The sequence below is a fragment of the Polistes dominula genome, unplaced genomic scaffold (assembly GCF_049000335.1).
Source record: "Polistes dominula isolate Pdom_NZ unplaced genomic scaffold, Pdom_raw_medaka contig_82, whole genome shotgun sequence".
Lineage (NCBI taxonomy): Eukaryota > Metazoa > Arthropoda > Insecta > Hymenoptera > Vespidae > Polistes > Polistes dominula.
This window is the reverse complement of record NW_028301046.1, coordinates 2,635,572-2,662,828: the sequence shown is the minus strand read 5'-3', so window position 1 is coordinate 2,662,828 and position 27,257 is coordinate 2,635,572. Positions and strand designations below refer to the sequence as shown.

The following is a 27,257-nucleotide window of genomic DNA, read 5'->3' as shown; positions in this document are numbered from 1 at the left end:
TATATATATATATATATATATATATATATATGTATATATACATAAGTACTCATACGTAAAGATAAATTCGGTACAAAGGATGTATGCGTCTCTCAGCGTATGAAAATCTCGTCGCATAGAAAAGAACGTAAGTTAAAAAAAAAAAAAAAAAAAAAATTATAATAAAAAGTAAAATAAAGAAAAAAAAAATAATTGCAACGAATTAAAAAAAATCGGCAAGCCCGATATATATTATTCATATATCGACGTTTTACCAGCTACGATGAAATATCGACAGTAGAAATATAACCTTGGTAACGTCTCTCGTATCTTTAACAATAGTAACAGATTAATATGAGATATAGCTGTATGATATAATATGTACAAAGTTATATTTTGGTTTTTCCACGTTCATTCGTACTCTTTCTGCTACAAAGTTTTTTTTTTTTTTTTTATTCCGCTTAAATCTAGCGCAATTTGATAACTCGCTGTTTTAAACCGACCCGAAGGATACCACCGAAATAACAATTCTTTCTTCTTCGAGGAAAGAAACGACCAGCGCGGTTTACGTTTTCCTCTTTGCCCGTCCGATTACCAAACCTAGCCGTCGTGTTGTTATCAATCAGTTTTCAGTCATGTCAACGATTATCTTTTAATCTCTCCGATTGTCAAAGAAAGTCTTAACAAATTAATGGTTGGGACAATAATAAGAAGATGGTCTGTCTCTCTTTTCATTCTTATCGAGTGGAACGTTACCTTATCAAGGTATAACAATTTTAACGTTTTCAAATGTTTGTGAAAGATAAAAAATAGAATGACTTTCTGCTACTATTATCGATGTACGAAAAAAAAAAAATGAGGAAAAATAAATGATTTCTGTGTTGGGAGGTGAACTCTCGCAAAAAAAAAAAAAAATGTCGCGATTTAATGTTGACAGTCTTCGATAAAAAGGAATGTATCCTAGGAAAAGAGTAGCTTCTAGTAGCGATAATTTGATTGACGTTGCGATATTTTTGTTTATATCGTTACGCCGATTTACGCCGTTTTATCTACGATTTTACCACGGAACGAAGGAAGTAAGCGACGATCCAAATCACCAGCTTGAGATCATCCTAAAAGGGTTGACAAATTACTAGACCTACTTAAAAGTCGTCTTTCTTAACTAACGAATAAAATAACTTTGCGTTATATTCGGATGAGACCAAAATTGACGGCTGTCGAGCAACTGTCGAGCGACCGGAAAAAACCACGCGAAGCTTATCATGCTGCTACACATTTTTTATCGTCCAAGTTTCACGGACATGCTGCCTGTGGACGACGGTCATACCATCACCATGTCTTCATCGACGCTTATGATAGTAGGAAAAGCGTTGTCGGCTGAACTTTGCCTTTGAATAGGTTTCTTTCGTACCAGACCATCTACGAGAAATGGAAAATACAATGAATCTCATGCATGGACAGAGACTACGCGTAATGAGAAACATACCGGCAGAAGGTGGAAGCAAATCGTCGAGAGATCCGTCGTCCAAGTCTGTGGCAGAGAGAAGAAGATCGTCGTCCGAAGAAGCACGGGTCAAGCTCGGTAACGTGGACGTTAACAGAGCTTTTTCCTTTTGAATCTCTTGTATGTGATCGACGAGCAAAGCTTCCTCTTCATCTCCCCGATCTCTTTCCCTATCGACAGCACCGGTTCTTACCGCGATATTCGACGTTGCTACGTTCAGTTCTTCCGGACTAAATATCTTTGAGGATCTCAAGTTGGATAATCGATGGTTCGCCGTTTGACAAGCAGCTTCTAAAGTATTTATATCAGCCAAAGTAGCTCTGACCACTCGCAATTTCTCCTGCACGATCGTTTCCACACAACGAGTCTGCCTTCCGACGTCTTGAAGCGAATCTTGAGCCGGCAATGTTCGATTCGTTCTCAATATACACGGAGCGAAAACGATCGCCAACGCTGACGATGACATTCGATTGACTTCTTCGTGCAATGCCACCCTTGTAAGATGTACGATCAATCGTTCCATCAGATCAAAATTTGGCTTCGGCAGTTTCTTTAGAATCGCAAAAAGCGTGCTGATTCTATCGTGAGGATCCGTCAAGTTTGCGGCGTGAAGGAAATCGTCGTAATATTCGAAAGTCAACAGAGGCTCAGGCATATCTCGGAAGAAGCTCTTCAAAACTGCTGCTAGGACGTGTACTTGATAATTCTCAAAGTCTACCTTCTCCAAATCACCCTCGTCCATTTTCACTTTGAGCTCTCGCACTTTCGAACTTACTCCGCTCTTTCTGTAGATACCTTCGGTGTATAATCCATGCAGCTCTATAGTTGTGATCAGTCTATCAACTACCAGAGGTACTTTGCCGTCGCCACAATCCAATTTGTACAACGGTACACCAAAAACTCTACGAGAATTTGCTTCTAGCATAGACGCCTCCTTTCCACAATCAGTCGCTGCTTTTGTGTAACACTTCTTGTGACAAGTCAACTTGCAATCTGTTTAAACGAAAAAAAAAAAAAAAAACGAAATAGATAAATATAACAGAGAAAAAAGTAATCCTTTAATAAGAACAAACGATCAAGACGTACTTACTTTGACAAACAAGTCCTCGTTCGATCGGCCACATAAAAAACGAAGTACAAACTTCGCAAGCGGTGGGAATATTAATGATGGTTAATTGGAACATATGATTACCATGTCGTATAGGCTCTTCTTGTTTCCGTTTCTTTTCCTTTTTTCGTTTGCTCTTACTTTGCTTTTCCGGCGCTTCGGTCTTAACCAACGTCATGAATTCGTTCATAAATCCTCTAAAGGCATTAACGCCCATTGTCACGGGAAAATCTTCGCTGGTATTTTCTTGTTTACAGACAGTCTGCATAACGTGAAGAAAATTTGCTATTAAATCGGTGTACTTGATGTTTCCTTCCACGCCTTGTTGAATGGCAACGCTGTAAGTAATCACCAGCTCGTCTTTAAATTTACGCAATGCCTGTTTAAAAACGCGATCCACTTCGCTGGGTTTACTGCCTTCCTCTTGAGCCTCCATTATATATATTTTTTTAGTAATAAAGTCTTGCATAAACGCCAATTCTTTGGCATCAGATATGATCTTATCCGTACTATCGGAAAAAGCGGAGGTCCCGGTAAGATTGAATTTCGAAGTCACCGTTTGTTTGCTGGTGTCGGTGTAAGGAATACGAGGAGGCTTTCTGTTTTTCCGTCTATTTGGTGTATTTGCTAAAAGACATGGCATTTTGAGTACTCCTCCATTCTGGATGCATTTCACATGATACAATTGTTTACAATCGACGCACTTGTATCCTTGAGTAACAAAAGCATCCATTTTTTCGTGACAACAAACGCATACATCGTCTTTGGCGAAACGTGCTACTTTTCTGAAACGATGACCAGCCAAGGTAAAAAGATTGTTACCTTTCCATTCCAATAGATTCATGCCAGGAGCGAGTTTTAGTTCGTTAGGACTAGTGTCCGCCCCAGGCTTATCGTCATTTAACACGGAAATTTTCGTAGCTGGATCAGAATTCCTTCTTCGAAGTTCCAAAGTCGTTATTGCATTGGATCTCATCCGCTTTCCTGGCTGTTGACCCTTGTAAACCGCCGCTTCATTTTTATTCACAGGCCAATCGGTGACGGATCTAGAAGTAACTTCGCTAGGACTCTCCTTTCTCGTCCATACATTGATATTTTCCATACGTTTCATGTCCGCCTCCTTAATAGTACCAAGGAACAAGTTTCTAGTCTCTCCAGGATTCGCATCTGAGACACTTTCACCCATGGATCTGCATTGGACCTCCCTTGATACCCGATTTCGTCTAGCACTTCTTACAGGTACATCTGGTTCAAATTTGTCCTTCGGCCTAGAATTTTTATCTTTAGGATCTGTTCTTCTGGCGAGAACATTTTTCGTCACTTTATCGTCATTCGTGGATTCAATTTTAGAAGCGGTGTCGCCCTCAGAATTTTGCCTTCTTAAATAATTGATCTCTTTGACGTCTTTACATAAACTATAGTTCTGCTCTCGTCTAGACGGTGAAATCGGTAGATTTTCCAAACGATCATTCGATAAACGCGAATCGCGTGAACTTTCCATCCGAACAAAACGTTCATTGGCGTCTAACTTGACGTTGTAATTTGCAGCTTCGTTCGGTTGGTCCAAACGAGAGTGTTCAAGAACATTATCAGAAATGTTTTTATACTGAGAAACGTTCGGAGATCGAGTCACAGTTGCTTTCTGAGGCACTGACATAATGTAATCATTATAATTGATAGATGGATACTCAGCTCTTCTTCGCCAAATATCCGAATTTGGACTACGATTTAAATTTGTGTTGGGATGGTATTTGGTATCTCTAGGATTTGTAAATGATGGAGTAACATTGAAAATAGGTGGAGCACTTTGTACAGCATTCGGCGTATCTCCATCTGTTTCGCCATCGCTACAACCAGTCGACGAGCTGTCGGTTCTTTTACTTATCGAAGACAATCTGTTGGAGGTCATTATAACAACCGCATGTTCGCCACGTTTCGTTCTCGTACTGGGAATAGGCTTGCAACTCGAATTCTCTTGCGATTCGGAACTATTAACGCTACCTTGAGATTCATAACTTTTTAAACTAGTGAGACTTTCGATGCTGCTCTTACGTTCACCAATTTCTTCGGAATAAAACGTTTCTGAATTCTTCGATGTAACATTCGATTCGTGTAATATCCTTTTATTCTGTATAATTTTTCGTTTAGAATAAGGTATCTTACTTGTATCACCGCTTGTTTCTCTAGATAAGTTTTCTTGCCTGTAAGATGAAAGGATTTATAATAAAAATAAAATAAATATATAAATACACAAGGATACAAATTATTCGATTAACTTACTTAATTGGAGTGACACGTTTCTGAGCTTCCAATTTTCGAGGTGACACAGTGTATTCTGGCAACGAACGTTCTTCACAGGTGGACAATGATCTATAATAATGGATAATATGAAATACGTGAAAAGTAAACATATTTTCCAAATATACATTAAGAAATGCTTACTCTTCTGCATCAGTATTAGCAAGCGTGTAGTTGAGTTTCTGAAGCATATGTTCTTCAGTATCCCGATTTTCTGTCGTTTCATCGATTTTTTGCATATACTTCCTCCGCCTTTTAAGTTCCATGAAAGCTTTCCTAGCATTATTACCTCTGACGTAAGCTTGAAAGATTGTTATACAGGATGTTAATTTTTTAAACCAAGTACGTTGTTTGTATCCTCTCCATGCAGCTTGAATATGAATCGCAGCTTCCGTTCTTGCACGTAGCGCTTGTACAAATCGTTGGGCACTTGCCATTCTCCAAAATGACTGAATTTGCACTACCGCATTTTTTAACCTTAAGAACCTTCTCCTTTCTAAGCAAGCACGAAACCAGTTTTGTATCGTCGTGATACTTGTAATGATTTGTTGATGCAATTCTATATCCAACTTTATCTTCTCGGATTCTCGAAGAAATACCTTTGTTGTTCCAAGTTGATAATTGTCTCTGTTCAGATTCAACGTTAACAAAAAATCACGTACATCCGATTGCGAACTCAAAAGCCCTTTAGGTAATAACATTCGATACAACTGAATAAATTCGTCGTATGTTAATCTGACGTTAAAGCCTGCTTGTCTAATTCGAACGGTTTCTAACATTCCAGTATATCTTAGCTGCCTCTGTACGGTTTCTTCGTCAAATTCATTTGGAACTTTATTGGCATTACTTTTTATGCATCTGATGAAAAAAGGATTTGCTTGATTTAAGGTATCCATAAGGCTGTGTAAACTTTGTTGAAATTGTGCTGATACAGTCATAGGTTGTTTTCTTGCTTTTCCAGGACCACTTCCGTAACTTTGAGTTCTTCCAGCCAGAGTTTTCACAGTTTGAAGATTTTTTAGACCCTTTTACCTCGTTCCCTTGGACGAAACGATTTATTTTTCCTGTAAACATTTTTAATTGAGAAGTTTTGATAAATATTTTAGAAAAGCGCTTGTTTATTCCTTTTCCTGTTTTTTTTTTTTTTTTATTTTTGTTTTTACTTCATTATTTATTCCAAACAAATTACTTTCATTTCTTTCATTAGGTAAAGCACGTATTTACACGACAATAAAAAACAGGACAAGGAAAAAGCATTATAATGTCTACTTTGGCAAACGGTGCATTGCAATTATAATTATTTGTTATTTTAAATTCTTTTCTTTTCCCATATATTTAATACGAAATGCAAGATATACAACAGCAGATAATTGGCAGAATATAATTTAATGATAAAAAGCATAGAAAAATATTGTAACAATAGAAATGGTTTATTATTATCAAGAGAATTTTGTTAAAAATAATTATTGATATGTAAAAAGAAAAGGAATAACAATATATTGATATTGTTGTTTTTTTAGAGGGATGAAAGTAGATCGTAAGAAAAATGCAATGAACTTTTCGATAGATCTATGATGTCTATAAGAAAAATATATAGATTAGGAAAATCATGGGTCAAGTAGTATTTTAAATAGTGAAACTGTGAGATCTATTGTTATTGATAAACGGATAACATGCACCAACCACCGTAACTTATTGAAAATTGTAATTATTAAACTACATATTCTATAAGAAGTTTCTATGATGATAGATGATAGTAGAATTATATGTTTACAGTTTAAAGGATTGTGCATAGGGGGGGGGGATGATTTTGATGAAATTAAAATTATAACGTGTAAAGCCATGTACGTACTGCATGGGAAGACCATTAATATTTTTCTAAGACGCGATATACGAAATAAACCCTTCACCTATAAAATCTATAGAGCACGCACTACCTTTGCTGTGAGCCAGTGATTTTATATAGCTTAAATTAAACTCTTATCCAAGATCCAACAAAATTCATTTACATACATGACAATTTGATTAGCGCGTTCCATAACGTTATTAACTTCGTCTTTTGGAAGCACCCTCTCAAGTGGTGTATGAGTATCCCGTCTGAATTTATTATTACTATGAGGCTGGTCTTCCCTGCCCCTTATTATGTAATTCTTCGTTGTTGTTATATTCGATGGGTGTTGAGTCTGATTAATGTTTCTAAACTGCGGCCACGATAATCGATTGTTGTTTACACTGTCGTTTTCAATTTGTACGCAGGATAATGTGGCAGTGGGAGTGGTCGATGGTAAACAGACATTTCGTTGCTTCTGATAGCTGGGTGGACGAGTATGTTTGTGAGAACTGAAAAATCCTTTCATGCTTAGTTGATTTTTCAACGCGATCATGTGATTTCATATTTATCATTATTCATATTTTTCTTATGTAAAATACTATCATTAATAACGATTTTATTCAATTGCAATATTTATTATTATTCATATTTGTAACGGAGAGTTAATGACCTTATTAATGAATAAATTATATTAATGAAGAAAAAAATATCGAAATGATTGATCGCGCATGACATTGTAATAATGAATTATATGAAGTCAAAATTATTATCTTATTGTCGCTTCGCGATCATGCTCAATAGAGTACAGCAGAAAGAATAATGCACTCGAGAGTGATCAAATATTTTCACGTGGAAAAAGTCATCAGGTTGCACTCTAATAACATCTAATACAGAAGTAGTGCGAACATAAAAATCTAAATTATCTGTAGAGATATACAGAATTAATGTGGTGTACAGCTGTATGGATTTACAATTATAATTCTATATAATCCTTAAGAATAGGATTGATTCTTGATAATGTAAAATAAACAAAAATATTCCCAAAATATGCAATTGTGTTTTGTATTAAATGAAAAATATTAGTGTAATGTTTGGTATTCGTTAATATTTAATACAATGTTGTAAATCCATAACAAATCTTAGACTAAAAATACTTAACATATTGTAATATGACACATACAGTGGATCAAATACCACTTACGCAATTCGGTTAATAGTTAGATTGACGGCCGATAACGTCACAAGATGGCTACAGGGACAAAAGACAATGTGACCAATATAAATATACTCAACGTTCCAATTAGATATGAACACACAAAAACCTTTTTAGCTAGATGCAAATTTATACACCGTAGGGTGACACAATATGCAGATCAAACATATTCATAGTCAAGCGTAACGACGTTGGTACTTGTTCATTATAATTATTAATAAAAAAAAAAATCAATAAATATAAAAGCATTTGACAAATTTTTGAAAGAATCACCCTTCGTAAGAACAGATATAGCATGAAATGAATAAATACAAATTAATAAATACCTTATTAAATTCTCGTTTGGTGTCCTATATCTGTTTTGTGCAGACGTCTTATTACCATCAGCTGAAACAAAATAGGAACATATTTTATTATGTAAATCCAAATGAAAAGTATATACAAATGTTTATTATATAAAATCTTAATATATGAAATATAATTACCTCTGCCATGTCTGTATGCACGTCCTGCTTCCTGAAATGCAAAATGAGCTCGAAAAAAAGCTCTGAGAATAGCCCATCTAAATACAGCGACTGGATCGGCACCAACGAGCTCTCGCACAAAAGCAAGGGATGAGTTTTTGAGCACACCAACCACTCCATCTGGTCTCATCAAGTCCAAATTCTTCTCTCTCATATTAGAAGCTTGGTATTTAACAGCTCCTGCGTAATGACGTACGACAAAGGCTGCTTCACGTCTCTGTGGTGCTTCATAGAATGGATTTTCTTTGTGAACCATATTAAATTTTTGTAACAGTGTCTCATTCGTTGCACCTGGGAAGCTAAAAAGACGTGCATTGACAAGATGATATTTTTGCTTATAATATTATTGTTTTAAAGAGAAAGACAAAAAAGAAAAACAAGGTGCTAACTTGCATTGATCATCTAAAAGGCAAAGAAGTCCATTTGGTTTTCCTTCAATAAGATTTAAACAACCAGAATTATCACTGTATCCTATATCCGTCCATCTGATTCCTTGCTTCCTGTACTCTCTTTGTTCATATTGAAAAACATGTTGATTAAAGTAATGTTGCAATTGTTCGTTCGCATAATTGATGCACAATTGTTCAAAGCTATTGCATGTCTTGAAATCTTCGAATCCGAAGATATCAAGTACACCTATACTATTGCCTTGATGATCCCTCAACGTATCCTTTTTCGAGAGTAAAGCATGATTGACCTAAGATTATAAATAGTAATTAGTTATAATCTTTATATTAATATTTGACATAAATTTATGTCTAACGTTTCTACCTGAAGTACAATCCAATCAAATAAAGCTCCATATAAACACTTGGCCATTGCATCTCTTGCTGCTATTGCTTCTGGAAGTCTATAATTAATGACCAATGTTTCACCAGAGGCACGTGCACGTTTAGCAGTTAATGCAGCCAAAAGAGTTTCTTGTTTCACCCTAAGCAATTCGGATATTAATGCGACGACTTCGGGATTCTTAACTCCTACTGCCTCGTCATGATGGTAAGATTTTCTTGGTTGAAATTCCACATTACCTAGGAAATACGATATTGTTAGTTAGATTTTTTTTTAAAAAACAACTAACAATATTTTAATAATTACCAAGTAATAGAACAGCTGATAAAACTGCAAAAAGTCGTTTTTGCTTTTCAGGTGTAAATCCCACCATCTCCATAGATTGCTTCAACCTCGAAAATTCATGCCTTTCATCAATGTTTTCAAGACCATAACAGCCACTTTTGTTTAAATAATTATAACGTTCACAACTTTCTAAATGTAAAAGCTGTTTTTCCTGTTCATTTGCACCAGCTAATAGATAGTAAAAAACATGATAGTTCCTTTCATTTCTTCCTTGAGAAACTATCCTTGACTTTTCCAGCAGATATTTCTGTACTACTGCCCTGTTGTTTAAACAACAATTATTGTTAAATATTTTAATAAAATATATTTCATATAGCAAAGAAGTAACTTACCCATGTACCATTCCATTTTCTTTATAATTCACTTGTATGAATTTTCCAAAACGGCTACTATTGTTATTATGTGCAGTCTTTGCATTACCAAATGCTTCGAGTACAGGACCAGCACTAAGTATTGTTTGTTCAACACCGCTACCATGGGAACCTTTTTGACTTAAGGCAGTTAGATGATGTAGTAAAAAGTTTGTTGATTCCGTTTTACCCGAACCACTTTCACCACTGATCACAATACACTGATTCCTTTTTTCTTTTAACATGCAATGATAAGCCGCATCAGCTATCGCAAATATATGTGGAGGTATATCGGGCCCCAATCGTCTGTTTTGATAAAGTTTCACATATTTTGGATTATAAATGGGATAAAATTTAAATGGATTTAAAGCAATCAATATGCTGCCAACATAGGTATATATATTTCCAGCTAAAAATCTAGCACGAAGATTGTCCAAAAGTGTTTGCTCGTTGAGGTCAGGAAGCTGGCATAAATCTGGATATTCTTTATCTCGTGGTTGATATAGAAATCTATTGAAATAATCCTTTAATAATTGTGGATCCATAGGAAATCTACTGTCACACCATAAATAATCCGTTTGCTTTTTCCTCAAGTAAAACCTAAAACAGAGATACGAGCATAAATAAGCAATAATAAAAGCATAATAATAAAACAATATTAGATTACCTGTAATATTCCTGTTGAGCAACACTTTTTGGCCAAAGTAACATAAGTGCTACAGGACATTCAGAAGGACCAAGTCTTCTTTCTTTACATTCCTGCCCGACAGAATTTCCTACCACTTCTGCTAACTCGTATCCATTGGAAACATCTACCAAACCCAGTCTTTCGATAATACATTCAACTATTTCTGAAGAAGAAGTCTGTTTTGTAGCTTTAATAGACAACGCTTCATATTCGGGGCTCCATTCGCCCACGAATACTTGTACTACTCCAGAACTAAACATATCCATATTTATAACCCTGAAAATATTATTGATGAAAGATTATTTCAAATATTATTGATTTCTACATAACGTAGATATATATATATATATATATATATATATTAAAATAAAAAAAATTAATTATATATTACCTTCTTGTTATTAGGGTTAGCAAATACGTCCTCTGCCATCCATAGGATACTTCAAGCATATCATTATTCCTTCATTCTTCTTTGTTGTTTTATACACCCACTTATGCAATGATTTAAAATAACTTTTACACATTCTGTTTAAAAATATTAGCTACTATATTCTCAGTTTGTTCTTTATTATCAACAGTCTATGTACACGCATTAACTGTACTGTATCTCAAACAGTCATATAACCTAGTTTCACCGCATAACTATGCGCTAGCTGGAATTAACCAGACTATATTTAAGTAAAATATTTCATTTAATTACAGCATCGAAATTACGTAAAAACAATCGTTTGACTAAACAAAATATCATAAGCCTTTTTTCTTCCTCTAAATAGTAATATAAACTGCTTAGGTATATCGGTAGTTGCTTTCTGATTACTATCAAGTTTCATTCTATTATTCAATGACTTGATCAGTAAGAAAGAACGGAGTATTATAATTTTGCTCTATATTTCAATGTAATAAAATAGATTCACTAAAATTATAATTTCCTCTTCTTTAGTTTCTAAATTTTCAGTCAAATTGTGTAGGTCCTTATTATTGAAAGTTCGTTCTCAAAGAATAGGAGTATTTTTATTTGTATGATTATACTTCTTTTAATCTTAATGTCACACTATGAACATCAAATGCCTATAGAATTTTTCTAACAGTTATCAAATTATTATCATAAAATTTGTTGTACAGTTGCAAATTGCGTGGGCGTGCTATTATTGGCAGGCAGTAGAATAATCTACTTGCTAGGACAAAAGTATATAGGTCTCAATACATTGGCATATCCATCTGGAGTATTTTAACATGTTTATTCAGACAGAGACCTATTTTTATGGATAACATTTCTTGTAGAAAGTTTCCTTAATGAGAAAAATACTTTATCTGGAAAAAAAAAAACAAAACAAAAACCAATAAATACAATATGAAATTTCTTTGTTACAAATGACAAAATAATCAAATGCATGCATAACCAATTCATAAAAGTATCTCAATTTGTGCAGAATGATTTAGGTCACGAAAGAAGGATTTATTACTTGTATAATGAAATATTAAAACAATATTAAAAGTTATTCTACAATATTTTATTTATAGGAAAGAAATGAAGCGAGAATACCATAGCAAGAAAGAAATGACAGCAAGAGATAGAGACTTGACATATGATATAAAAGAAAAATCACTTGAACCAAAAGTATAACCTTAAAGCAAGTAAAAAGATATAAATTACATTCTTTTGTTGCGTTAACTGACTTGTGAATAAATATACGAAGACGATAACGATAGATTGATTTTGTGTCTCATAAAGAAAAAGATAACCCCCACACCTATCGACGACCTTTTTCGATTTACATTACATATCCACGCGTACAGTAATCGTTGAAAAGTGGTGCAGCACACAATAAGGAGAACAACACTAGGAAATAATATTCGAACGAGTATTAGGCTAGATCGTGTATGATCCTACATACGTAACCTTTCTCTCGTTCTCTTTTTTTTCGCCATTTCTACGTTTTAGCACGCATTCATTTCTAAGATATTAAAATTAAAAAAAAAAAAGAAGAAAAGAAAGATTTATCACGAAAAAGGATAACACTTATAAACTGTTAAACGAGGGACTTATTGCAAAGATCGGTCCTGCATCCGTGTCGACGGCTTGACATTCGCAAGGAAAAACTTCCCGTCCCGTCTATTGGCGGGTCACGGATCGTGCTACCAATCGAACGCCGATACGCGATCGCAAACGTCAACAGAGTAAACTGGGCTTAAAGCGGCTGAAGGAATTTCTCGCTCGAAGGTAGACCGATCACCGGACACCATTACCACCGTCGGCAATAGTAATAGAAATAGCAATACCAACTTCTACCACAATTAACGTTCGTGAGAGATCAGACAGAGACAGAGACAAAAAGAGAAAAGAAGAAAAAGAAAGAAAGAGAGAGAGAGAGGGCAGGCAGGCAGGCAGACGGACAGACAGATAGATAGACAGAGAAAGAGATAATGAAGGAAAGAGAAGAGAAAAAAACGAAAAGAAAGAGAAAGAAAAACGTGTCTTAAGAATCATGCAATAAAAACATTCAAGATAAATAAACACATTTTTTTCATAAATTTACCTCCTTTGTCGATTGTAAGCTATTAACGATGACACATCCTATTAGTGTACGAGAAAAGAGTCTGGTGTACGCTGGTAAGTACATGCTAATCGCGGCCTCCTAGCTCCCTTCCTTTCCCGCACTGCCACTAAACCGTCACAGTATCTCGATACGTTCAGAAAATACTCCTCCTCTTTTTTTCCTCTTTATGCACTCGCACGCCGTCAAAATATTCTTCTGTGGCGAACACCCTTCAAAAAACCATCACCTTCTAATTGCAAGAGAGTGAAACGAGACGAACACCCACGATCGCTGCGTGCACACAACTATGCTTTCTCTCTCTCTCTCTCTGTCTCTCTCTCTCTGTCTTTTTCTCTTCTTTTTCTCCCCTCTCTTCTCTCACTCATTCACATGCGCACGCACACATTCCCGATGCGCGATCTTTTCAGAAGCACTTACAATACGGGCAAATTGACACTCGACGAGTAAGATCTTTCGTTCGTGCTATACTTCCTATTTTCTATCATTGAATCTTATCAACGATCTTAACAATCGACAACATTCAATTTATCGCGGTGTTTTTGTTCTCTCGATTTAAGATAATGCCAGCACACTATGAACCTTTGCCCAGTTTATCGCCCTTCGTCTCTTCTCGGGATTATTCGTCCCGATACGTCCGCCATTTCGATTTTCCTAATCACGTGACTATTCTGGTGACACGATTGGTTTGTTGTCTCGATCACGTGATACAACATGAACCATCGGAAAACGATCAAGAGCAAAGAGAATAATGAAACGTTTCTACGACTTTATACATTCCTTATTATTTTTCGGGATTTTTTTTTTTTTTTAAGGAAATCCATTATTAAAAAAATTATTATTTTATACCATTTTTACCAAGACGAAGAAGAAAATTAACGAAAAGAAAAAAATTTTTTCTAATGCAGAATATAAATTTAAAATAATTCAAATATTTATATATGGTGGCAACCTGCATAATTTGATATTACTTAAAATAAATTAAATTCAAATCTTTATAGTGTATATTGATCTTGTTGTTTTTTAATGCAATTTTTAAAAATTAATGTTTAGGCAATTCAACACTAACTTTCACCTGAAGAAGTGACTACAGCGACATGTATGGGTAAGAAATGAACTAAAACAATTATAAATATTATTAGTAGTTATCTTAGAGATATTATATAGTCAAAGAATACTGAAGTTAATGCATAGAAGTTCACAAGTCAACTTTTCGTGTGGACAAAATCATCTTAGTTAGCACCGAGACCACCAGTCGGCGTTAGTAGGTATTTAATGAAATGACGGTACAATACTATCAAAAAATACAGTATTCTTTGATAGATTTGATATATACTTTCATGTATTAACAATTATTAGAATTATTGTTAATTAATCAAAGTAAATGTTTAACGTTAGAAGTGTAAATTATCTTTATTAGGAATATTATTATCGTTGCACACATGCGTAACATTCGAAAAGTCATATAAGCAACATTCAATATAAGAATTTTGATAAAGGACAACCCGTCAGTCTGAAGGTGAATTCCGAGGAAGACGATGCTCCGATCATATACTTGGTGTTTTTAAACAACAATACACGTTTTCTTCGATTAATTGATAATTATTTTAATATTCTAATACACTCTACTTACATTACAGTACAATATATAAATTATATACGTTATATATACAGTAGAATATAATATATTGTTTATATGACTTTTCAAATGTTGCGCATGCGTGCAACAGTAATAATAATTCTAATAAAGAGCATTTAACATTATAAAGTTCTAATTTTAGTATTTTTTTTTTTTAATTTGCATGTAATATGAGAAGAATGCATTGGAATATTAAAATAATTGTTAATTAATCGATGGGAATGTGCATTTATGTCTAAAAGCTCGAAGTATATGATCGGAGTATCGTCCACTTCGAAATTCACCTTCAGACTGATAGGTTGTCCTCTGTTAAAATTCCTTTATTGCATTCTGTTTATATGACATTCCGAGCATTACGCATGTGTGCAACGGTAATAATTTACCTAATTAATACAATTTAAGATTATAACGTTCTGATTTTAATTTTTTTTTCATTCTAATGTAATTATTTTGATGCTCTTACGCAGTGGTGACTACGAGGGTCAAATTTTGCTGTAATGTAAGTAGAGTGTATTAGAATATTAAAATAATTGTTAATTAATCGAAATAAACGTGTATTGTTGTTTAAATACACCAAGTATATGATCGGCATCTACCTCGAAATTCATCTTCAGATAAATGTGTCGGTAAAACTATTTATTCGATGTAGAGAGTTACTTTTTTAGTCTCACCGATTGTGTTATTTGAAAAAAAAAAAAAACGATTATCATTCGAGAGAAAAAGAGAAAGAAAGAGAAAAAAAGTTATCAATTAGTACTGTATTTTTGTCGCTGTAAAAAAAAAAAAACTAACTACGAAGTTACAATAAAATTATTTTAGAGTCCCTGTATCGAGTGTTTAGTTATAGAAATACGTGACAAATGTCAAACTATCAAGGAGAAATCTCATTTGAAAGTTTTGATTGATCGCATTGTGAATTACTTTGGTTTTTATACGTAAATACAAAGACAGTAGTTTGAAAATGATGAATTGGGTCATCAAGCAAACATGTTTAATCTTTTCAAATCTAGAAATACCTTTTAACCGTATACCAACCAGGTTTATTTGAAAAAAATTATCACACATTGCCATTAAGAAATGATTTCTCATATAAAATGATTTGATGATATGATAAACAAATAATATCTAATAATATCAAATAATTTATGTAGTAACGTATTTGTCGATCAATGGAACTAATTCACAATGATCGATCGACATCAAATTTATTTTGATAGATAAAAGGATCTTAGTTTAGAGAAAGTCAGACTGATTGTATTGTCTATAGATCAATGTGATCCCACTGTAGTTTTGGATTCGGATTGGGTTCGTATTGAGCTCACTTTGGCAATGTATAGAACTTATTCGATAGAATGTTGGATTCTTCAAAGATTATTTTCTTTATCCTCGTTTTATTGATTAAGCCGAGAAAGAGAGAGAGAGAGAGAGAGAGAGAGAGGGAGAGATAGATTTAAAGTATATAAGAGATTAGAACATTCGATTTTGTTATAAGCTCAAAGTATCTTGTGTAGTACTATTTACGAGAGATTACATTCGGATCGTTAGACCTACGATCGTTGATCCTCCTTCGTGACGTAACGATTCATCGTGCAACTGGCGCGACGTCGACCTCATCAATCTTTACGTTCTCGGATAGATAATAAAAGATCCTGTATTTAGAATGTTCCTTAAGATTTTTGACAGATTGAAATCAAATAACATGTCACGTAAACTTACTACCGATCGATGGGATAACGTAAATTTTCAATTTGTTCGATGTCCATTCCCTACAATCCCATACCCTTTTCCAAACTTTATTTACGATTAGATACAAGATCAAAAATACAATTATTTTACAATCTACATATTATATTTGTTTGTACGTTTACCCTTGTGTTCATCCTTTTATAATTAATTATTTAAAAAGAACTAATCAATGCGTTGTTTGTGTTAACAAAGCAAACGTCTTTTTTTGTTTTTGTTGTTGTTGTTTTACTATTATTTTTATTATATTATTATACCTTCGCTATTTTCTATGCGTTTCTTTTTTTCTCCCTTCTTTTCTTTTTTTTTCATCTCTGCATACGTGTGACGTATATCCGTTGTAAGGTATTATCGTGTATCGCTAATGTCACGAACTAGTTTTCCAACTTTGGCCCTTCGTGTTACCGATGCGTACACGATGTAGTTCTTATACGATTGCACGTGAGCTACAAGTGAATTTCTATGTGTCAGCGATATCGTAGAAAGACCGCATAATTAGAGCACGCGATATCTCTTTATAAACTTGCTGACACACTGTATGCGTATGCAACGTGCCGTTATATCGATGTATATACATGTATACATAATATTAATACACATCGCTAGTTTCTTATTGGTGAAGCGTGGTATTTGCCTATTCATAAACTCGAAACACGGAGTATGTTTTTTCGGTGAGAAACTAAAGGAAATTCGTAGACTCATATTTTGTGTAAAGCAACGTAAGAATAATGTTGCCTTTTGGTTTTTCACCAACCTCGTACTTTTTCATTTCTTCTTTCTTTCATTCATTTTGTTTTTACTATTTTATCTCGTTGTAAAAAAAAAAAAAAAAAGAAGAAAAATACATCACTCGGGTAACACAAGAATGACGCGAGTAAATACTACAGCGTTACGAATAAGAAAGTATCTAAAAATGTATATGTATATATATATATATATATATTTTTTTTTTTACTATTTGTCATACAATTTACATGTAGAAATGTACATATACTGTATATGTATATAGAGATGGTATATAATAGTATTGGAATGCCATCGGTCTAGCTTAATGGACAATGTGTGACAGGGAATTCAGCGAAGCGAGTACTCCTCCCGCGTCTACGTCAGTGGAACTTGGAATTTCGCTGATCAATACGCCAGCAAGTATACTAGCATATTTTGCGTCTCTCGGTAGTCTGCTTAAATAGAATAATTCATAAAAATCGGGTTATGCCGACAAGCCGTGATTCTCGATAAACCAAACTTGAAATTCCTTCGATGGCCACTCGAGTTGCTTGCAAATATTTTGTCGACGAGAGTTGCCGACTATAGGACGTTTATTTATAGGGGTGACCGCGTGATGAAATTTTATAACGACGAACGATGATGTTTGATTAGACGATCAGAAAAAAAAAAAAAAATAAAAGGAAAAGAATCCGGGAAAATTGGCGTGTAATCTAAGAGCTTTACGAAATTGCTTTTGGATAATTTTAAACAAGTTTGGATTGATGAATATATGAGACGAACGAGAATCGTTTTCTTTAAAAAGTCTTCGACTCTGTGGGATTGTGATAACGCATGGTCGTCTAGTATTTTATAGCATATCATGTATATTCATATATATATATGTGCAACGTATGAACGTAGCCTGATAAATGCTTCGTATACGCGCCAAGTTGTGCCCACTCGCGCATACATATCACGAATATCACTCGACGTATATTCACGCTCCACACGTTTACTTTTATGCATTGTACGCGTTCTCGTTTCTCTTATTTTTCCTTTATCTCTTTTACCTTCACGTTTTTCTAGTCAACACTGGATGGTCTTTGCTAGGTTGGTAATATACGAGTCGAGACGTTTTCCTAGACAGGTAGATCTTATATTCATTTAATAAACAAGGATAATAACTAAAAGTAGTTACAGTTTCTCAAGTCTTTATTAAAACAAATAGGGGAGGGCATAGATAAGAAGTTGATTAACTCGTGGGAGTAGATATTCAAAGAGATTAATTCGATTTGCGTAACACCGACGAGAATTTCTAATCTCTGATGTCAAATGTAGGCGATGACGTTTGTAGTATGTCAAACGCATTCCAAACGTTTCCATTTCTAGAATACGATAAATATTGCTTTTGTAATTGACTAATATCTATATATTATCTTTTAAACTTACTTTCTAACAGGTAAAAATCTTATATTTCGTTAAAGAATATTCCCATTGTCATGGCAATACATTCGTTTTCGAATCTTAAGGCGAATTAGCGAGTATCACGCCAACGACGTTTTCTCCATTGAAGGAAAAGGGAGCACGGTCTGAGCCCACAATGGATCCTAGAGAAATAAGCGAGAGAAACTTGCCGGTGATGGAGTTGCGCCAAGTTCCGGACGAAGGAAAAGCAGCAACGAGCACAGATTTCTATCACGAGTTGCATTCTACTGGAATACGGCGAATACGCGCATCAAATATTAATATATTTTCTTTCGAAGCATTCAAGCTTCTTATTTATATATGAGCCTCTCTCAGTTGACAAGTGAATCAAGTACACTTTTCTAGTATATTGAAACTTTTACGAAATAACTGTACAAACAATTAGAAACATAAAATGTAACTTTATTATGATAGAATTAATTGAAATTGTGGTATTTATAATAATATAACATAAAATATAAAAAAAAATTGTGAAATGTGAAATATAAAAGTCGTTCGATTAAAAAGATCACGAGACATACAAGCAAATATAAGGGAGGAATTATTTGTCGGGCATCGACGTTGAAGAACCAAAGGTGACCCATCATATTGCGTCATTTCAAGCTGGGAGGTAATCGTGGGCGAACTATACTCGTCGTGGCTAAAATAACGTGTAGGAGTGCTTGTTAGAAATAGTCAGACGTGATTAATTCGAACCGAGTCTGCTAAGATTTCGTTCATCTCACTGTCTACATCTTATTTAAATCATATGAATATCAAGTTTCTTTACTTTCCTATTTTTTTAAATAACTATCCACAATATTTATTTCATCATCTTTTATGTTACTAGAAATGTCGTACTTTTGTATTTATTTGCGTTCGACTAACGAGCTTACTATTTAAATTGAAAAAATTTGTAATTTTAATTAATGTTTCGAATACATGTGGATATTTCCATAGCACAGATCCAAAATCAAATCGTTTATTTCCAGTATTCTCTTGGATGATAATGATACAACAACGTTCTCTTTTACTCGTCCCATAGTCAAGATATGTACACGTATGCATATAAATACCTATGTACCTATTAACGATCGCATTAGAAATTCGAAGTAGATAGGAGGCAATGGTACGAGCCCAAACGAGTCCAACATCGAAGCTAGTGGAGCAACCCTATATAGGATGCGACCGAGTAGTGTAAGCACTTAATATACGCAGCACCGTTTTCTCATCGATGGATGCGAACCAGTCGTGCAGACAGCTAATTGAAAATTACAATAGAACACTTCTCGATAAAGTTACAACGAATTTGATTCCAGGTATAGTATTTTTATAGCATAAATATTTTATCTTCGTAGATAAAGACATTTACATTTTACGAGTCACATTGATATTCAGATTATATTTAGGTAAGGATAAAGAGAGATAGAAATAATTATGGCGACCTAGTCACAAATGTTTCCAACGATTATTCGTGATCGTTCCTAACGAAAATGCGATAGTTTTTAGACGATGAAACAACATTAAACTGCTACCATATCTACTTCTCTATTCTAGGCTTTTTAGCGCAACGCTGGAACGAAGAAACTTTGAATTCCAGACGTTGCGTGTACTCGAGCTCGTTCAACTCTGCATTACGACTTTTCTACACGCAAACGTTAGGACGACCGTCCTAACCGACCAATTTTCTCTCTTGTGTTTCCACGCTCATCTTTTACGTCGTTATCGAGTACATTATGCATTGCATCCGTTAATGAAAATCACGTTGTTACACGGTCCACCCCTCTCTCTCTTCTTTCTTATACTCCACTTGTAAATACTAGGAAAGTGAGAAACTTCGGTAGAAGGGGAAAAGAAAATTAACGCTGGCGTTGAAACATATTTTTTGAGTGCTAAAGTTGGAGAAGTTGTAATACAACTCTACCCACTTCTCGTATTTCTTTGCTGGTAAGACTAATATTGGGAGGATTTGTAAACGGTAGTTAGTGAAATTCATTTTCAAGAGATACGAATGCACTATCTGGAAGATTAAAACTTAAATAATTTTATGTGCATGAGAATTAACCGTATAGAGTTAGATATGAGGTTTATATGGGAGCAGAAATGTATATAAAATAAAAAGAAGAGAAGAACGAAGAAATGACGAATATTTGTTAGGGGGATTTAAAATTGCAAAACCCATGCACATATACTGGCGTTGTATATATACGAGCCAAAGAGAAAGAAAAAGTAAGAAAGGGAATGTCTCAGTTATACACCCCTTATATAGTATCAAATAAAGACGAATTCACGTTATACCTTTGGTTTGGAAATAAATCATTTTAAAGGATCCGGAAAACGGAAATAGAATTCCAACGAGATTAAATTTACAGGAAACAGCAGAGGTAGCATTATGGGTAGAGGTTAGCGACCTCTTGACCTCGTAGCTCGTTATTTCGACACTTTATGATTCTCCCAAGCGGTGTTTCGATCGAACGAGACACGGGTTGTCACGGGTCAAACGTTTAGAGTATAATAGCGTATCTAATAATTTGACAAAAATTCACGGTGTTCTTCTTCCATCGTAATAGGAAAAAAAGATCGTTTGCGAAAGGGGTAGCGCCAGAGCGGAGTCGTAGGAAGAGAAAAATCTCGGTCACGTTTTCCAGAAAGAAATCGATAGTTCCTTTTCGATCGTCCGGCATAGCGGTTTGCGAGAAGGGGAAAGGGAAGGGGTTGCAATGGAGAGAGCGCATAGAACGGCAGTCGCATCAACGGAATCCGCGAGGAAGGTAGGAAGGAAGGAAGGAAGGAAGGAAGAAGCGCTTTGGCGGGGGGTGAGTTCAGCAAAGGGTCGACTTTCGGTCGACTCTCGGTCGACTCTCGTTCGACTATCGTTCGACTATCGTTCGAGGGGTCGGTGTTATTCGGGTTGGCTCGGGTGGCCGGCGCCTACGTCGGCGTCGACTTCAGCGTTGAGTTCGGCGCCAGCGTCGACGCCGGCGTCCTCCCCTAGCCCTGACGTAGCAAGATGGCGGCGGCGTGTCGGAGGCGTCTCCGTCCGCACAGTGCTCACCGTCGAGCAGTCCGCGGATGTCCGTAACAACGTTCCATCAGCGTATCATCGGCGCATCAGCGGCGCGTCCTCGGCGCATCGTCGGCGCATCGTCGGCGTAATTTCGATGTTGTTGTTCGCGGGTTCCCATCGTTCCCGCGTCCTACGGTGCCTTTCCTGTCTCTCCAAGCCGGGGAATAGTAGCTGCCACCAGCGTCACCATCTTCAACGACGGCTGCAACCACGGCTGCAACTACGGCTGCAACCACGACGAGGAAGACAAGTCCCTCAAGAAAAGACGATATCTCCCTAAAGCCGCGGCCGCTCGAATAAGTCACCACGATATAACGACGAGGACCAAGACTCGCTACTTTAACACGCTACTACGAACGGAAAGAAAGAAAAGCTCTAGCTCTTTTCTGTATGCGTTTGTGCGTGCGTGCGCGCGCGCGCATGTGTGTGTGTATGCATTTGCCTGTATGTGTCTGCTGGATGCGCGTGTGTGTGTGTAAGTGTGTGTGAGGGAGGGAGGTAGAAAAACGGTGTGACTCCTACGCTCGCCCACCACCGACGTCGTTTCTTCTCATTCTACCGAGCGCGTTTCTACCTTCGTTCTTCTCTTGACTCTCCTCATCCTTCCCCCACCTCCCACCTGCCTCTCCGTCCAATCCAACCACCCTCGTCCACCCCCGAACCCTCAACTCCGTTACCCTCCGTCGCCATCCTCTTTTTTTTTCTCAGGCGGGCACACACGTACGGAAGTGTAGCGAACGTTTGCGAACGAACGAATACGTGGGGGTACACGGAAATCCTCGTAAAGTCTTCACGCATTGGATATCTTTCTCATCTGGTCCCTCTCGATTTCCTCGCCGCGTTTCTATTTCCCTAAGGATTTTCTTTCAGGAAAGTGCGCCGGGTTGAAATGCGTTTAAGCGATCGAGGTAGCACGAAACGACGCGAGAGTGGACGCGAGGGTAGACGCGAGGGTGGTCGTGAGGGAGGACGCGAGGGAGGACACGAGAGAGGAGGAAGGTGGTTCGAGGTAGCTTGACGAGCGCACGAGATCACTAGGGTGCCGCGAGAGCCGGCGTGTTCAGGCCGCCTTTTGCTACTATGATAGTAACGAGAAGCTTCTTACGGTGGGCGCTCCTCCTGAAGCGAGCGGCGCTCGGCCGAGTCTCTTCTTCCACCTCCTCCTCATCCTCCTCCTCCTCCTCCTCTTCATCTTCCTCTTCTTCCTCTTCCTCCTCTTCCTCCGCTTCCTCCTCCAGTTCGGAGGACGACGTTGGACGACGATCAAGAGGACGCGATAATAAACGAGAGGAAAACGTGCACCGACGGCGAGCGAGCACCAACGAATCTGTCGCTAATAAGGCGATGTTGCGTTTCTGCCCTCGGAAATCTAAAGAGCAAAACGATCATCAGAGAGATTATTACGAGAAAGATTACGAGAGAGATTATCAAGGCGAGTGGCCGCCGGCTAACAAGGATTATCCGAACGCCGAGCGTCCCAGCGAGATTCTTCTTCTCCCCATCGACCTTCAATCGAGCACGACTACTAGCCGCTATTATCGTTTTTCTTCTTCTTATTATTATTACAACAACAATTATTGTCGTTGCTATAGCCGTGATCGAGCTTTCATCGTTGACCGAGCGAAAAGCACGCATCAGATATCGAAGGCTAGGAAGTCGCTAAGATCGAAACATAATTCGTCGGGAGCAAGGATAAAGCACGAGGATAAAAGCAAGTTTTTTGGTGTCGATGCACCGGCTTGCGCGTGACCAAGAGCCGGTCCTCGTTACTACTACTTCTATCATCACGCTACGCGCCCTATCAGTCGAAGCGCGATCATCCGAACGACCGACACCAACTGTCGTGTCTTTTTACCTTCGTTTTCTCCTTAATACTTGTGCAAGCACGACCTAATCGAATATCGAACTAAAACTAGCGATTTTTCTTCCTCGATTATACCTCTTCAATTTCGTTTATTATCTCTCTCTCTCTTGTCTAAACGTTATCGAAACTACACGAGGTGCGTTATCATTGCGCCGCGTTTGTACTCTTATAAAAGTGATGACTTTTCTCAAGGCTGCCCCGTACCGGTAAACGATATTCTTTAAAAACGCGAGTGCTGGCAAAATATAAAAAGGGACAGGGAGAAAGAGAGACTGAAAAAACACGATAGACCATTTCTCTATTGTAATTTCTTAAAACGTGGACGCATTGTCTTCTTATTGTGTAAAGAGAGAGAGAGAGAGAGAAAAGTGATAGAGATAGGGTGTATGAGAGAGAGAGTGTGTGTGTGCATAGTAGGGAAATACGAGAGGAACGCCTTCGGAAGTATCATTCTTTCTCTTTCTAATCGCGTTCTACTCTCTTCCAATCCTCCTCACTCTATTCGCCTAACTTCCTCGTAGCTACCCCCTCCCCCTTCACCGCCATATGCCACTGAATTTCAAACCATAGCGTATATATGTTTATCGTATTTCCTTTCTTTATCTATGACTGTATATGTATGCCTATGTATATAAGTGCACGTATATCAATATATTGTATATATATATATATATATATTGTATATGTATATACATACATACATATATTACACGATTCGTTATAAAATAAAAAGACGTGCGCGCGTTTTGACGTACGATTAAAAGAGGCGTACAAAGTGAGAAAAGGAAGTGGATAGAAGGAGAGAAAAGTGTCTTGCTTCAGGGTTTTCTTCGTCCAAAAAAAGAAGAGAGAGAGAGAGAGAGAGAAAGAGAGAGAGATAAAAGAGGCGGGGGAGAGAATCGACATTTCGTGCTACGCTGTCGTCATCGTTGCACGTTAATCTGCCTTTTTTTCCTACGTTATCTTCGAACGTCGCATCAAGTATCGCTGTGGACGAATTTTTCAATGCGACTCCCTCGATAATAAAAGCCAAGCCGTACAGTTCGAGGACCTTCGACCATGTCTCTCCTCAGCGTCAGAGGTGAGTCTTCTTATCCTTTATTCCCTTTTCCATTCAGAAATCTTACCTAGAAAATCGATCGAATAATTTTTTTCTATTCAACATATTTAAAAAATTTGTGTATAAAAGTTTGAACGCGTGTACGTTAGCTCTTCTCTTTTGGCAAAATTCTTTTATCGTAAAAAAATAAAAAAATAAAAAAATAAAAAAGGAATGAACGTTTACTTTGAAGTGAGCTTTTTCTAGCGTATTGACATAGAAAAGAAAATGGGCGATAAAGCGAGGTTAAATTATTTCGGATGGACCGTTATGCTCTCGACAAATTTACGACTCTGTCGTAGGATGGTAGAGTCTTTTTGTAGTCGTTGTAGGAAAAAAAAGAAGAAAAAAAAAGGTGAAAGGGCTTTTTCGAAATTTTAGTCCCTTCCGCTCGATGAGAGCACGGTAACGAAAACAGATTCGCACTTCTTCCACCTCTGCTAACCGTCTGACAACAAGGTTTCTCAGAGCTTTAAAATATATATCGAGAATATTTTACGAAGGTTATAAAACTAATCTTGGAGACGATCATATAAAAATGTATGAATTTCGTTAGACGAGACTTTTTCCAAAATCGATCGAATATAGCGAACGGTAAAACGAGACGAGAGAGAGAAAGAGTTCCTTCTAGTGTAGAAAAGTGTTACGCACGGATAATAACGATTTTGTTCGGATTACATCGTTTCAACCTTTTTCTTCGTGTTCCTTTTTTTTTTTTTTTTCATTTCGGTTGGTCTCGAAAATGTTCTACTACAATTGAATTGACGAAGCTGTTGCAATCTTTCGAACGTTCGAAAGAATGTCGTTACCTTGTAAAGTATCGGAGTTGCTGAGCAGAGTTAAACGAGTCACGGTACACGCGGATTAATTAGCGTTAATGAACTCTCTAATTACATTAATACGTATGCCCGACGTCGAAAAGGAGGAGTAGGAGAGACGGGCTAAGGGCAAGAGGGTGATCGCGTGCTAACGGTGGGCGCGAACCTACCGTTGTCTGTACGCCCAGTCCAATCATCGCTTTTTCTTTTTTTTTTCTTTTTTTCTTTTTACCTCTTTTTTCCTTATTTTCTCTTGCGTTTCCGCGCGGCTTCCAACGACCGCAGTCACTATGACGTAATCAATATTATGACTCTTTATTTAACTAAAATCGCGGTCAGAAGGAAAGAATTTTTTTTTTGAAAAGCTAAATTAAGTATTCTGATTTGATTACTATATATAATATTTTTTTACTTAAACAACTATCCACTTCGCAAGAAATTAAGTAGTAAAAACGTTGATCGAATCAAACCGAAGAAAAAGAGAGAGAGAGAGAGAGAGATAACAGTTTGCTCCAACATCGTTATCGATCCTTCTTTATAAAGCACGTTATTTTCTTATTTATTCGTATTAAAGTTTGAAACTTTCCTTCCCTTACCACTTTACAAATTAGTCTAATTTTCATTAGCTTGCCGGTTTCTTGAGTTTTCGCGATAGGAGAATTTGTTGTTTGGGAGAATATTTCAAAGCTTGATGCACCACATTCTAAATAGGAAATCATTCCGTGCACGTTGACGAAATGAAATGTCCGAGGCACGTAGTAGTCTGTCGTAAACAGAGAGAGAGAGAGAGAGGGGTGCTCGATTAACGATGGTAACAAAGCATTATTGAATTTTCTCCTATCCTTGTTCGCCAGGGATGCTCCATTAAACTGCATTCGAGTGGTTGCTAGTGCGAATGCGAAAATTTTTCTTTTTATTTTTTTTTCTTCCATTCCAAAGAAGAAGAATCTTTTTTTTTCAACGAAATATTTGACGTATGATTTTAAAGGAAACAAAGTTTGTTACTTTTACGATATGTCGATGTATAAATAATCAATTACAATCTCATTGATTCTAATGAATGTTAATTAAATGATAGCATGTCGATTCGTTAAAGTTTAAAATGACGTCTCTGGTGATTATGGTAGTTCTGCTAGTTTTCACGCCGAAGAAGTTCTTTCTATTGGAAAACCATTCATGAATGAAGCCACCAGTGCGGTATTAAAGCTCTGTGCGATAATTTCATCAGCATCGAACGTTCGATTAGCTCGGTCCTTTTTTTTCAAGGCACATCTTCCTTCCTTCCTTCGTTCGTTCGTGTACAGTCGGTCACAAACTACTTTTTCTCTCTCCCACATAATATATTCTTTACCTATGAAAGAGACGAGAAACGAACGACCTTTGTCCTTATATTTTCCATATAGTACATCTTTCACGAGAATGCCCTATGAAATATAATTCAAATTTATCGCGTGTTTCGATTTTTAACATAACTTCTCGTTCTCGTTACGATCTACCGATTTTATCATATATACGATTAATTAAGTTGAAGTTTTATTTTTATTTTTATTCAAGACACGCCAGTCGATGAACGAATTCAAACCGGAATAAAATAAATTCATTACTTAAGCATGCATCGGATATCATATGATTTAAAGTTTAACGGCTGAGAGAATCTCGAAACATTTGATA

The 27,257-nt window shown here is 36.5% G+C and overlaps 2 protein-coding genes and 1 long non-coding RNA gene across 6 annotated transcripts in view; 2 read left to right on the top strand and 1 right to left on the bottom strand.

The window, feature by feature from the left end:
- Window positions 1–23,397, top strand: part of LOC107074564 (uncharacterized) — a 53,008-nt gene extending 29,611 nt beyond the window's left edge. For 2 of the 4 annotated variants that reach the window (XR_016177475.1, XR_016177473.1), the window contains 3 exons: window positions 14,238–14,289; window positions 15,291–15,322; window positions 18,848–23,397. This is a non-coding gene — a long non-coding RNA (uncharacterized LOC107074564). Of the gene's footprint in view, window positions 1–13,100; window positions 13,241–13,610; window positions 13,631–14,237; window positions 14,290–15,290; window positions 15,323–18,847 lie in introns of those variants that run through there. The other 2 variants (XR_016177476.1, XR_016177474.1) reach the window with 2 other exon arrangements.
- LOC107074562 (unconventional myosin-IXb) lies at window positions 16–13,306 on the bottom strand. The gene is given in 16 exon segments (XM_089175114.1): window positions 16–1,398; window positions 1,466–2,476; window positions 2,574–4,792; window positions 4,872–4,961; window positions 5,034–5,919; window positions 5,922–5,953; window positions 7,922–7,969; window positions 8,260–8,320; window positions 8,419–8,756; window positions 8,847–9,154; window positions 9,229–9,485; window positions 9,553–9,851; window positions 9,924–10,541; window positions 10,609–10,905; window positions 11,021–11,940; window positions 13,167–13,306. Coding segments are annotated over 15 exon segments (6,621 nt in total). The 5' UTR covers window positions 11,080–11,940; window positions 13,167–13,306; the 3' UTR covers window positions 16–1,300.
- Window positions 21,446–27,257, top strand: part of LOC149031626 (uncharacterized) — a 59,739-nt gene continuing 53,927 nt past the window's right edge. The window contains 1 exon segment of the mRNA XM_089175115.1: window positions 21,446–24,750. Coding sequence (XP_089031241.1) covers window positions 24,729–24,750 — 22 coding nt within the window. The 5' untranslated portion in view covers window positions 21,446–24,728.